The sequence below is a fragment of the Benincasa hispida genome, chromosome 8 (assembly GCF_009727055.1).
Source record: "Benincasa hispida cultivar B227 chromosome 8, ASM972705v1, whole genome shotgun sequence".
NCBI lineage: Eukaryota > Viridiplantae > Streptophyta > Magnoliopsida > Cucurbitales > Cucurbitaceae > Benincasa > Benincasa hispida.
The window spans coordinates 15,954,028-15,968,897 of record NC_052356.1 but is presented as its reverse complement, the minus strand read 5'-3'; the positions used below and the strand labels follow the sequence as shown (position 1 = coordinate 15,968,897).

The 14,870-nt window shown below is 28.7% G+C and overlaps 1 protein-coding gene across 1 annotated transcript; it reads left to right on the top strand.

Annotated features, from left to right (window-relative positions):
- The first annotated feature begins 263 nt into the window (after positions 1-263).
- LOC120082759 (protein LIGHT-DEPENDENT SHORT HYPOCOTYLS 5-like) lies at positions 264-1,430 on the top strand. Its single transcript, XM_039038047.1, has one exon. It carries the CDS (start codon positions 602-604, stop codon positions 1,274-1,276), a length of 675 nt encoding a protein of 224 aa, XP_038893975.1. The 5' UTR covers positions 264-601; the 3' UTR covers positions 1,277-1,430.
- Positions 1,431-14,870: the final 13,440 nt, after the last annotated feature.

Here is a 14,870-nt window from a genome sequence, read left to right as displayed (position 1 = left end):
AACTTTTAACACTTTTATAATTGAGGTATTAAAAAAAGAAGATACATGTTATTAGTATAGATAGTAGCCAACTATTATTATTATTATTATTATTTAGTTTTTTACCATACGGGACATGGGTTGATTTTTCATGATAATTTTATTCTCATTTGGAAGATGTGACTCACGTTCTCGGGTGAGTCTACAAAATCACTCGCTTCCCTCGCTTTCTATTAATCAATTTATTAAAAATTTCACGCTCTCTCTCTTTATAATTTCTTTGTTTCAAGTTCATTCATCTAAACTTTTTACGTCCCATCACCAAAACGCTCTCCTTTCTCCCCTTCCTTCCTTCCTTCCTTCCCCCTCTTCCAACACAAACACACATACACACACAATTTTATTTTATTTATTTTTTTAAAAAATAATATCAAATAAAATTAAATCCCTTTTCCTTTTTTCAAAAAAACCAAACAATCCCACCACAACAACAACACACACTCTACCTTTCCCGTGAAAAAAAAAAAAAAAAAAAAAAAAAAACAGAGAGAAGGTCCTTCCAATTTTCCCATATCTCTTCCCCTGATCAAAACCAAAACTCCCACTCTTTCCATTACAAAAAATGGATTCAGTGTCTGAACCGGGCGGTGGTGGGGCGTCGGAGGGTGGCACGGCGGAGGGGTCATCGGGCGGTGGTGGTGGTGGTTCAGCACCGACTGCAGCTCCACCGAGCCGGTATGAATCTCAAAAACGAAGGGATTGGAACACTTTCTTACAGTATTTGAAGAACCACAAGCCGCCACTATGTTTAGCGCGTTGCAGTGGCGCTCACGTGATCGAATTCTTGAAATATTTGGATCAGTTCGGAAAAACTAAGGTCCATGCTTCGCCCTGCCCTTACTTCGGTCACCCAAATCCACCTGCCCCCTGCCCCTGCCCGCTCAAGCAAGCTTGGGGCAGCCTCGACGCCTTGATCGGCCGCCTCCGTGCTGCTTACGAGGAGAACGGCGGCCGCCCTGAATCCAACCCATTTGCCGCACGTGCCGTTCGGATTTATCTCCGTGAAGTTCGAGAAGCTCAGGCTAAAGCCAGAGGGATTCCGTACGAGAAAAAGAAGCGGAAAAGACCCGCCGCCTCCGCCTCCGCCCCTCCGCCGGACCCCCAAGTTGTCTCCGAGACTAGTACATCCACCGCCGCTGCCGGGGATCATCAGGCGGAAACAACCTCTGGTGGTGGTGGTGATGATCCCACTGGTGCTCCTCCGCCGTCTACGACCGCCGCTTCCACCACCGTATAGTCCCTCAATTACTTTTTTAATTTTTTTAAAATAATATTTTTCCTTCAAATAGCATCTCATCTTCTCTCTTAATTGTGATTATGAGTTTTATTTAATCACATAATATTAAAACGATTCTTATTAATCCGATCGATCTCCCAAATTAGATCTTCAATCACACTCACCCATTATTTTTAGTTTTTTGTTTTTCAATTTCCCCAATCATCAATATCTCATTTCCATTCTAGAATGAAGAGAAAAAAGTTATCGATCGTACAACTTATTTCATTAAAAATTATTATTTTTCAAAATTAATTTTGAGTATGCATACAGGAAGTAAGAACATAAGACTTAGGTGCACCTAAATATTGTTGAAGACTTAATAATAATAGCAGCACAAATAACTATTAAAAACGAGGGAGAGAAATTTAAAATATAGCAAAATTCTTTTAGTTTGAGAATGAAGTATGGAATTTTGAAAGGGTAATTAGTGTTTGGGAGAAAGTTGTTAATTTTTTCTTGTCGTTTTATTTTTGGGGAGAGTTGGTAGGAGTAGTATTATTTAGTGGAGGCCACAAAAATACAGATTGTTAGCTTAGTAAGGGCAAAGAGGAAGCATAGAAAAGAAAAGACTCAGTTCCTCCAAATCCATCTTTTTTCATATAAGTTGAATCAAATATACATCTTTTTATTTTTTATTTTTTTTTATTTTTTTTATTTTTATTTCAGTCTCTGGTCCTTCTTCTGCATAAATATTGAATCTCTCTCTTTGTTTATGACACAAAAACACGTGCGTTTCTTACGCTAAAATTTTTCCAGTTTCAGGTGCCCCCTTTTATTTCCTTCAATCTCAACTTTGACCCCTCATTTTACATACATTTACAATTATTTCTATCTCGACATTCTTCTCCTTTCTTCTTTCCTTTCTTGTGTGATGATTGATAAACCTATAGAACTAGAAGAGAGATTTTATTTATTTATTTATTTCATTTCTTTTCTTTTTTTTTTTTGAGTTGTCTTTATTTTAAGTTAAACCACCATCCAAGACCGAGAGTGAAAACGACATGTCGCCAAACGATGCCTGCTTCCCATTTCTGTATATATATATATACACACATACATATATTTGTTTTTATTATAATGTGATATATCAATTCTCTATTTTTTATTTATTAAAATTATATAATCAATTATTCGATTTGGGATTTTGGGAATAATAATGGGGGAAGACCCACTGACCATGCTCTCACACTCAAACCCATCTCGAAAGTTCAATTTTTTTTAAAAAAAAAAAAAAAAAATTTAGACCCATTTATTTTATAGGTATTTTATTATATAATAATAATATAAATAGATACCACCGAAATGATGATTGCTTGAATAATTTCTTTGCTTGATTTCTCTTTTTACCTTTTCTCACTTTCCCATGGAAAACATCTTTTCATCATCGTCCTTCACTGTCTCTATCTTTATTTGATGGATTTCAACATTATTCCTTTATATATATATATATATATATTCACTTTCTTGAAATTTGATCTTCAATGCAATGAACATAGAACTGTGTCAGGTTAATTTTTTCTCCAAAAAAAAAAGGGTCAGATTTTGATGGTGAGAGAAAACTTTGTTACACCCTTGAAATAGTATTGATTTAAACCCTAAAAATCTCTTTCAATTCTTATTCTAAATTGTTTTTGGGTAGAGATATCTATTTAACTTATGGGCTTGAGGCTCTGCTCCGAACGGTGAGGAATCCTCCATTACACAAAAAATAAAGAGGGAGAGTAGGGAGAAATTAGTTTTTTTTTTTTTTTTTTTTTTTTTCATGTTTGAGGTAGTATTTAAATTCTAACATATCTTTTTGCATATGAAATATTATTGTTTTTACTAAAATGTTTTCTTTGAATGAAAATCGTATTGTATATTATTCATTTAAACATAGAAAATTTTGAAAATTATATTTAGTTGAGAATAGATTAAAAAATTGTTAAAAAATATTAAATAAAAAATCCATAATTTTTTCTACTCATAACTCGATCCACAAAGAATCTTCACCTGGTCATTACGAAATTGAATAGAGAATTTTGTAGGGATCGAAACAGGTTCTTCACCCCTACCTACAAACATCTTTAGTCATTAGAGATGGATGATTTTTTTTTTAAGAGATAGATATCATCCACATAACTATTTAGTTGATACATGAGCCTTTTTTTCACCCATGAAATGCATTCTGTTTAAACCCAACTGGATCATGAAGATTTGTGAATGGTTTCATAGAATCTCTCTTTCAATTCTTCTTTTTTAGTTTTCTCCCCTCCTAAAGAGGGGGTGAGAGTGGCCATCACAAAATTACTTACATGAAGCATTTGAATATAGCAAGTTTGAATTTGAGTTCTCCAATTGTATTTCTATTCAAACTCCGAGTCCTAGCTTTTCTATTGGATGGATTTAGAATGGTACTAGTAGTAATCTCTTTCCATTGTTCTCTTAAGTTTGTTAGGAGAAAACATAGTCTCATCTCAGTTAAAATTAGGAGAAAATTCAGTAACAAACTTAAGACTATCACTTCATAAAAACGAAAATTTTTATTCATAATTCGAAAGAAAATAATAACAAAAAGGCAGTAATTAAATCATATACACGAATAATAGGCAGCAATCTTTTTCAACTCATCCTTTCTCCTTCAAGACAGTAGGAATAATATACCCGTCACAATAAGACTATCACTTCGATTGATGACGAGCATACTAACGCTCGATGAAGGTGGGGCCGTGGTGGAGAACACACCGAGGTGATTACTGATTACGAGTTCAAAAGGAAAACAATGTCACACAAGTTTGGTGTAAAGAAGGGAAGAAAAGGCAGGCCTTTTGCCAAAATTGCCATCTACCAATTTATTGGCCTTACATGTCATGTCACTCTAGAGGGCCTTGACTTGGATGATGGGTTTTGTGTACTGACTAGTCTTGTCTTGCTACAGTACTCATTTTACTTCCAAAGAATCTTTTGTTTTTTCTTTTTCCCATCTTCTTTTACCCTTAATAAATTAAGGGTAGCGAAAATTAGTTTAAGAGTGACATGCAAAAAGATGAATGTAACTTTTCGTTTTTCTCTTTTTTAAGAAAAAAGATATTGAATCTAACCACATGAGGCCCATGCATTTTGGGGGCTATCATTTCATCCATACGTACTTTTCTTCTACTCCGACGACATTTGCAGCGGGGCTTGCGGTGGTCCGTCATCTTTAAATAGACCTGCCTGCCTGCCCAACTTTTGTTAAATGTCTAAAGAAAGCACATATTATTTATGCAAGGGGTGTACAGTGTTTTGGGTAGAGACATGATCTTTGTCTTTCCCTGTTCAAATGTTGTACGTATGTTATTTGATGTCTTCTTTCTTTCTTTCTTTCTTTCTTTTTTTTATAAACTTGGGGCTAATAATTTTACAATGTGAAATATATTGAGAAAAAATGTTACAGAATATATTTCATATTAATATCAAGTAGGTGCATACAAAATGTTTAACTTGCATGCAACGGTTTTAGGAGATAAGCTATGGTTATAATGATGACAGTCAAAATAAGTCGCATTAAATTTGTTAACCTATAGGTAGGGTAGTTTTATTTCAAGTGGGATGCACACTTCCATGACGATTATTCTTATCAATGGATAGTTATAGTAGAGATTATTTATGAAAATCTATATATGAAGCTTTATTTTAATATGATCGAGTGAATAGAGTTGATCAATTATTGTGAAATGAAATAAAATTTGATATCTTGTGAATTTTATTGGCCATTCGTATCTTAATCCGCAAGATCAATAAAATCATGATGAATAGTTCAAAATTTAGCTATTTAATATTTTGTGACAGAATGTATCAATTGAAGAGGGGAGGGGTTTTTGTGTAACCAGCGCCTTATGATTTTGGTGCATCTAGTTGATCTCATATGAGATTTTGTATGCTAAATAAAGTCCTAAGGTTTGACAACTATTTAGTTTTTCATTTTCTATTTTCTAATGATTTCATTTTTAATTTTATGTTTCTTTTAAAATTGTGTTTGTTTTCTACATAGTTTTTTATCATTAATTTTCATAAAAAAAATTGGATTTCTAAGACCTCATTTAGTAACCATTTTGTTTTTTTAAAGTTAAGTCTATGGACACTACTTCTACCTTCAAATTTATTCTTTTGCTATCTACTTTTCACCAATGATTTAAAAAATCAAGCCAAATTTTGAAAACTAAAAAAAGTTGTTTTTGTCTTTGGAATTTGGTTAAGAATTCAACCATTGTACTTAGGAAAGTTGTTAATCATTGTAAGAAACGTAGATGAAATAGATTTAATTTTCAAAATAAAAACAAAAATCAAATGATTACCAAATGGGTCCAATTAATAGACAAATTTCAAGTTTATAAACTTACTTTTAAAATTTAGTTATTCTTTTAGTTTAAAACTAGGTTTGAATTCTTAAAACACCTGGGTACATGACAAAGAAGAATAAAAGTTCATATATTAGGTTAATTTTTTAGACTTAAATTAAAAAAAAAAAAAAGAAAAAAAGAAAAAAAATCAAAGGCTCTCACCTATAACCATTTGGTTTTATGTTTTTGGTTTTTTAAAAACACTACTTTCTATCTAATGATTTCTCTCTCTCTTTTTTAATTTACATTTTATAAGTGATTTTAAAACCCAAGGTAGGTTTTGATAACTAAAGAGTAATTTTTAAGGATTTATTTCAAAATTCAAAATGCGATAAGAAAACAAACATAATTTTTAGAAACAAAAAACAAAAAGTCAAATGGTTGTTAACTTGTTTTCCTATTAAAATTTATATTATGATTTTCACAATTTTTAACAAAAACACTTCAATTCTTAATCAAATTTTCAAAAGAATTTTTTTTTTTTGAAAACTACTTTTATTTAAAATCGGTTTTAATTTTGAAAATTTGACTCGATTTTTTAAAACACTTCTAAAAAAAAAATATGTAAAAACCCAAATACTATCAGGAGGGTTAGATCCCCTAATTTTACATGTCATTCAACTTTGGGAAAAAAAATGTTCTAATAATGAACACAAAATAATTGGCCTAATCAGCATCGACGCGATCACATTCTATAAGAATTATTTGACCATTTGGACTCCAATTATTTTGTCGCCTCCCCAAAATCTTTTAAATCTCGATCGTTCATTATTTTCTCAACGGCCTTGATTACACCCAATTAAGCTGAACCAAATCCTTCTAGAAATTTTGAATTGTATCGGAATAACCCCAAAAATAATGGCATAATTTTAATGATAATTTCCAAAACCCTATCTCTTATCGTTATTATTATTTATTATTATTGATATTTAGTATTATTGAGGGACCCGATCTAGGTTTTTTAAGATCCGAACGACGTCGTTTATAATTTGTACGTACTACGTAGGATTTAGGAACACGCGTAATTTCTGATGCGTTAATCATTTCATCATATGCTAGTCATGGTATGGATGATATCTCAGGATGGATTTTTTCTTTTGTAATTATTTGGTTTCTAATTTTTTTTTTAATTAAGCTCATAAATCTCATTTTCACCTCTAAATTTTTATTTTATTTTCTATTTTAACAAATGGTTCAATAAAAAAAGTATTTTTTAAATTTAGCTGAAAATCCAACTCTTTTACTTAAAAAAATGCATATAACATAGTAAGAAATTGAGAGAAAACATCATTAATTTTTTCAATTTTGTTTTTACTGTGGGACTAATTATATTCTATTTTAAGTTTTGTACTTTTAGTCATTTAAATTTAATTTTTATACTTTCAATAAGTCTCAAATTTAGTGTAAATTGTACTTTCAATAAATCTTAAATTCAATCATTTGAAGTTAATCTTTATAGTAATTTGTTAAATAATAATAATAATTTTCATACATAAAATAGACCATGCTAAATGATTTTGAAAAAAAAAATTAACAACAAACTGATAGCATGGAGAAAATTTGATAATTTATTGAAAGTATAAGAACAAAATTTAATTCAAATATTTGAAAGTACATAGACTAAAAATGAATAAAACTAAAAGTATAAAGACCAAAATTTTATTTTAACTATGATTTATAAATATCAAACTATTAAACATAAAAATTCGGAAAAAAATAAATAAAATAAAAGAAAAGAAAAAAGCTTAGCTCAGTAATAATTAGCATGTTATCTCTTCTTTCAATTCGAAGTTCAATATCACCCATCTCTTCAATTTTTTTTAATATAACAACAACAATAAATTCATGAAAAAATTCATATATAATTCTTTTGTAATTCAACAAAATTCAGGGTGCTGAAGATTTAAAACATCTTACTTCTTGATCAAAAGTATACATTTTATTTCAATCGTGCCATGCTCAATTTGGCATATACAATTTAATAAAATACCGATGTATCACATGCTTATTAATCAATCAATGAAGTTTTCACACATTACGCATAGTGATTTCATTGATTAAAATTGTAATCGAACAAACTTCCCATTCATATAATTATTATTTTATTGTGTTTATATATTTATATAACTTTATATATGTTGTTAATTATTTCAATTACGATAATTTTTTGAGTTGATTGACGATTTAAGATGATATCAGAGCACGTACTAAACAAAATTGATATTATAGTATGAGATACTTTCTTTGAAACTTTGTAATGTTATTTTACCACCTAATATTGATATTTTCACTTGTTGGGGTTTCTACAATTTTCCAAACCCATGAAGAAGGATTTCTATTTTTATCTTAGGATATTAGCAGACATTATTAGAAAGAGAGGGTGTATCTAATGAATTTGGAATAACGTTAAGGTATTGAAGTAAGATATTATTACATTACAAACATTTTTTTTTAATAATAAATGTAAAGGTCGGGTGAGAATTTAGACTTCCAACCTCAAAAGAAGAGAAGTAGATTCATTTAATCGATGAGCTATTCTCTATGTTAGTTACATTTTTTTTTAATACAATGAGAGAAGAAATTTGAATCACGAACCTTTGGGTCCTTCACGCATTTTTTATGTCAGTCGAATTTTGTTCATTTTGGCTGGAATTTGCTACTTAGTAGTTTCATTTTCTATCATCTCATGACATTTTATAATATGTTACAAACTTCCTTCCTTAGGGTTACAAATTCATGGCAATGAACCACTTTATTGGATGCAATATTCTGAATAAACTAAATAAAATTTGTATATAGATTTGTAGACACCCACGTATACTCATGTATTTAAAAATAATGTATTTATTTTAATAATGTACAAAAAGAATAGTCAACAAGATTGAGACATGTCACTGAACTAACACGAGAACAATAAAGATAGGTAATATTTTTCTCATAATAAGTCTTGAAAATGAACTTCAAAATTATTTATGAACCACAAAGTACTAGTGAGGTTGTTTTAATTTTTTTTTTATAATTATTTTTTAAATAGTGAGATTAAATAGTTTATTTATATTTTAGAAGGCATTTTTTTCCCAAACTGATCTAAAATAAAGAAAGAAAGCTTTAAAAAATCTCTCTAATGTCTAGAAAAGATATTTTCTGCGCACATTTGACCTATAAATATAAGAAGGAAAATTATCTCGGTTGTTTATGAAGAATATGAATATTTGGTTCATGGTTTTGGAAATATATTTTTTTAATTTTTGAGTTTTTATGTCTATAAATTTTTAAAATATTTCTTTTTAATCTTTGATTTTTTAACATAATGTTGGAATTTATTTTTTTTAATTTAAAATGTTATATTATTGTTTAAAATAACCAAAAAAATTTAAAATTATTTTTAAAAACTTAGAGACTAAAAAAAATACATTTTGAAAACATTGAAAACAAATAATTTTTTCTAATTTAAAATGTTATATAGTTATTTAAAGTAATTAAAAATAGCATTAGGAATCTTTTTAACCTATTTTTAAAAATTCGGAACTGAAAAGACATATTTTAAAAATGTAGGATCCAGAAATACTTATTCATAAATATTCAGGGACTAAAAATGTAATTTTGAAGAATTAAAGGACTAAACATACATATTCTTCAAAATTCAATTGCTAGAAATGTAATTTTTCTTATATAAAACAAATATAAGTTTTGCAGTTGCACCATTCAATTCTATTTGGGTAAAATTAACTTTATTGTAAGAGAGAATAAAATTTGAAATTGGGAAAAGTGGTAATAAAGAAGTAGATGGGGACATGTGATGCATTTCAAAAGTCAATCAAAGTAGTTGAAAGAATAATATGGCTAAAAGATGAGGGAATTTGAGAGGAACTAAAATAAATTGGAGTAAACGTTTATAACATAGTTAAGTTTGAAATTGATAGCAAATTTGTACTATCGATTTTAAGATTAGAGATCTAAATTCAAATCCAATCAAAGAGTCGATCTTTTATGGTCTAAGTATACAATCTTAAATGTTCATTTATTTTTTAAGATTCCTTTGTTTAATTTGAAAACCGTTTTTATTTATATTGTCATCATAATGTTATGATCTATATCAATTATGTGTATAAGATTATATGTATTTGTTAATATATACTCAAATGTTTAACAGTAACAATTGATTTTAAGATTTATTAAAATTTAAAAGACTAATGTTGGGAGAATTACAAATTATAGAGGAAATTTGTTTAACTATTAAAAAAATATAAGATACACGTATTACACTTTCTTTAAGAAGATTAAAATCCTCTACGTTTTATATTCCTTTATTAATCACTAATGCAATAAGTTCTCTCTATGGCATGTCACATTCAGGATACAACGACTTAGTTGAAACGTACGTCATGCAACTCAAACTACTCTAGTCGTAAAGATTAATTCAAAACCTCACAGCAAATAACATCTATCTTTTCGTCAATTCATCTCAAAAGTAAGAGAAAATAAAAGAAATAATTTCAAAATCACTTATATACAACAAACCTAATTGATTTAAAGTGAATAACGTGTATTTTTTAAGTAATTTTAAATATGATAAAAGTGATTTTAACAATTTTAAAATGGAAAGGGATCAAGACGGGACCGGGACTGGACCGCTCTAGGTAGATGCCAAAAGGAAAAAAAAGAAGGAGAAATGACGTTAGAAAGAGGTGGGGAGAAATGAAATTTGACAAAGTGTATAAAGATTAGCCGACAGCAAATCGTGAGCGTAGATTTTTCTGACAAACGCAGCGTGATGCTCTTTCCTCTCTTTGGATTCCAATACCTAATAAAAACCGCCATCCTTTTCCCATTTTTCTCTCTCTTTATAATGCAAATTTATTATTATTCTTGTGCAAAATACTTATGGGGCAAGATAGTTTCAATCAAAGTACCAAAAAAAATAAAATAAAATAAAATTTAAAGTGATAAGTAAACAATTTACATTTTATTAATGAGTTAAAATGGATATTGTTTATATTCTATACACATTATTGATATTTTAATGCATTTTTCTTTTATGTTTTATTGATTTTTTTTTTTTATAAATTAATAGAAATGACAATTAAAATCTTATATTGAGGTTGAACCAGGTGTGCACGTGTCCCCACAACTTATTGTATATTGCATTTGTTATATAAAATTTTATGTAAAAAACCATCATTTTTTTCAAAAACTTGAGGATGGTGTAGTGATAATGAGGACTTGACATTGTAGGTTGTGGGTTCAAATATTTTCAATGTAATTTTTGAAATTTAATTTATCTATTACCTTAGTCTTACCTAAAAATGGAATTTAGTATAATAAAAAAAAAAAGACTTCAAATTTTCTAAAGAAAAATAAGATAATAAACAAAAAGAATTTAGGTTTTCTTAAAAATAACAACCCTTAACTTAAATTTTCTAGTCGTCTCCTCAACAAAAATTTAAAAGAAGAAAAAAAACAACCGTAATTTCATCCTCAAAAAGAAAACACACCTCTAATTCTAATAGATATTATATAATAATCAATTTAGGAGAATTAATTGCAAAGCATACTTACAACCAGTTCTTTGTCAGCCTCAAAATCATATTTTTCCTTTCAAGAATTTTGGATCGATTTCAAGACATAAAAACTCGTAGAGGACAGTTGTAATATGTACCAAATTAGTAATCTATCGAGTTATGAATTTTTTTTTTTTTACTTTTCTTTTCAGGTTTTAAATTACATAGTGCTCCCTATATAAAATTTTTGACTCTACCACTGGTTGAACCTATATACGTATAGAAATATGAATGAAAATGTGACTTATTGATGGAACAAAAGGGGTAGTGAAGCCACAAAGCAAGTGATTTTGATATATAAGATTTTTTTTGTTAGAGTTGGTGGCAAAACTTGGTTGCAATATAGTACTTAGCTTCTCGTAAAACCTTTACCGATTGTCATTAGACTTTGTTTAGGATTGTATTTGCAATTGTAAAAAAGTGATTAAAGGGAAATCACAACCGCTATAAAACAACTTATTTATTAATTTGCTATATTCATTTTTAAATTTTAACTGTCGTACAAAAACTTATAAATACCTACTTTTAGAATTAACTTTCCTAGTAATTTGTTACATTCTTAATCATTTAAATAAATATATTATAATAATATCATTCTAGATTAATATATTTTGTCATATATATTTTTAATATTTAGTTGATTCAATCTTTATTACAATTATTTTTCTTGAACTTTTACCTAATAATCTGGATTAAAAAAATTAGTTAAAATTAAAATCATATATAATTTTAAATACAAATATATTAAATAAATTTTAATTATATCAATATGATAATACTCATACAACTAAATTATATTAATTTAATATCAGTCGTATCTAGTTTTTATAATTTAAAAATAAATTTTATTAACCATTATTTTTTTTCCGTCAAATATTTTAAAAACTACATCAATCCCAAATAAAACCTTCCCCTCTTTATACTTTGAACTTCCAAATTGATGCTTCAGTGTCCAATTTTGCTTAAAAAGTGGGCCTTCCGTTTGTTGTTTATTTTTTCAGCTTAGTTTAACACACATATATAATTGAGTTTGACTCTAAATTTGGGTGGACTACCCTTTTATTTTATTTTTTTTTAATCTTACTTTTATTTTTACACAGAAAATTTTCAACGTCTTAGATTTTGAATTATTTCGTGAAAAACATTTAGCTTTTGAACACATTTTACCATTATTTCAAAAATTTTGAAATATTTAACTCTTTTCTTATTATCCTCGTTTTCAAATTTTAACTTTATTTTTGTTATATTAATTTCGATTGATATTCATCTAATGCAAGATATTTCAAATTAATGTTCACTACAAGAAAAACCACATTTATTGACGTTTATAATTTTAAATACTTGACTTTTTTGCAAAAAAAATCAAGAAATAGGTGATTTTAAAGAAAAAAAAGTCCATAATTGTTTTACAAAAGCAGAGGTTTTCAAAAAGTTTTGTACTTGACGTTTTAAAAATGTCAAGTTCAATTAATGGTTTCTTGATGTTGCAAGAATATTAGAATATACAGGACAATGTTGCAACGCTGAAAAGTAGCGTTGCAACGTTACGGATTTTGACGGAAAAATGAAAAACATGCGCGCCTTACATGAACAGCGTTGCAACGCTACGAGTTTTGACGGAAAAATAGTGCGCCTCATAAACAGCGTTGTAACGCTATGAGACAGATTTAAAAGAAATTTTCCAATCGAATTTTTCTTCTCCTCGCAAAATTTCTACAATTCTTCTTGGTTTTTCACTTCCTTTTGATGCATCTTTGTTATTCCATCAATCTTGAATAGATTCTTCATTGAGGAAAGTTGATTTAGTTTAGATTAGGTTTAATTCTTGATTTTCTTGGTTTGAGACATGAACTTTCAAAGTTAGGCTTCATTTTTTTTTGGTTTGAGGCTTGAACTTTTAAAGTTAGGACTTAATCTCTCATGCATATTCTTAAATCTCATAATAAATTCTTCTTTCATATTGTTCTTGTTTTGAGGCATGAACTTTCAAAGTTGGGGCTTGATTTTATTTCATCAATCTTGAAGAGATTCTTCAGTGAGATAATTAGATTTAGTTTAGATTAGGTTAATTCTTGATTTTCTTGGTTTGAGGCATGAACTTTCAAAGTTGACTTGATTTTCTTGGTTTGATGCTTGAACTTTCAAAGTTAGGACTTAATCTCTCATGTATATTCTTGAATCTACATGTGATATTATAATTTTCAAAGTTGTTGACATTGTATTATGGTGCATGTGGCAGGACATGCTGATTTAGCTGAGAAAATTTGATTTGAAGACACTATGTGCTATTGGTTTGTTGCATTTCTTTCATTTTTCATTACCTTTAGTCATACATTTTTGTCTAGAAAGTCACACATTTAAATATAGCTTGATTGTCATTTCAAAAGTTGAATACCTCCTTCGTTTAAATACAACTTTGGCTGAGGACCTCTCTAAAATTAACGGGAGCGAGGGAAAAAGGAATAAAAAAGAAGGTAAAATGGAGATTTTTGCTTACATATTTTAAAATTATTATTTTGATCTTTCTTGCTTTATTTGAAGTCATTTGCACTTTTCCTTTTGTATTGTAGTTGAGTGGCAGCAACTTGCAAGTGTAGTTTTTTTTATTTTCTTAATATAGAAATAAACTTCTTCCTATGCTGAAAGTCATTCTTTTTGTGGTAACTTGTTACATAATTACATTTATGTTGGATATATTTGTTTGAAACTCTGTGTTTACAAGATTTGTAGGATATTTTACATTGATCTTGATGTGTTGAGCAAAGTTAGGGATATTTGTTTGAAACTTTGTGTTTATATCATTTGTAGGATATTTTATACGGAGTGGTTCTTTATTGATGTCAAGGTGCTGCTATGAGAAAATTTCTAGCTTTGTAAAAAGTAATTTGTGGATGTTTGAGCTATTGGGCTTTATTTTATTATGTTTAGTTGCTTTTCTTTTAAGAGATATGATCTAAAATTATTATGCAGCTCTCTTGTCCAGAGTTATATACATTCAACAAGTTTCATAGTTAGGTACCATAATACAATGTAAAAGGTAGTTCTGGATTGCTACATGTGATAGTTGTTATGTGGGTAGATGGATAGTTTTGATAGAAGTTTTGGAAATATATTTTTTGAAACTATTCATATTTGATTGATTGTAAGAATTATGTTCCTTATATTGTTTTGGAAGTGCCCATATGAGTTAGCCCATATTCTTCTAATTAACTTACAAAATCCTTCATGGAGTTGTAAAGTTTTATTAGGACTTTATGGATTGTGGTGCTTAAGCTTAGTAATTTTAAGTTGTTTTAATCTATATGTTGTAGTTTTGGAATATTATTTCATTGATGTAGGTGCTCAAAGTGACGAGTTCAAGACATTATTCTTGTGGAGGCAGGAGCATAGTGAACGAGATTTGGTTAGAATTACTTCATACAGGATTGATAGGTGTAATTTTTTTTCTAATTATTCTTAGAGGGGATGAGGTTCTTGATGTACACTAGTAAATGTGTTCATATGGGGGTTGATAGTTGTTATACTTTTGAAATTGTTCATATGGGATTGACTGTAATATTGGAACATATGGGGTTTTCCATATTCTTTTAACTTAGAAATAGGTTGTAATATTGACAATGTTAAAGAAGT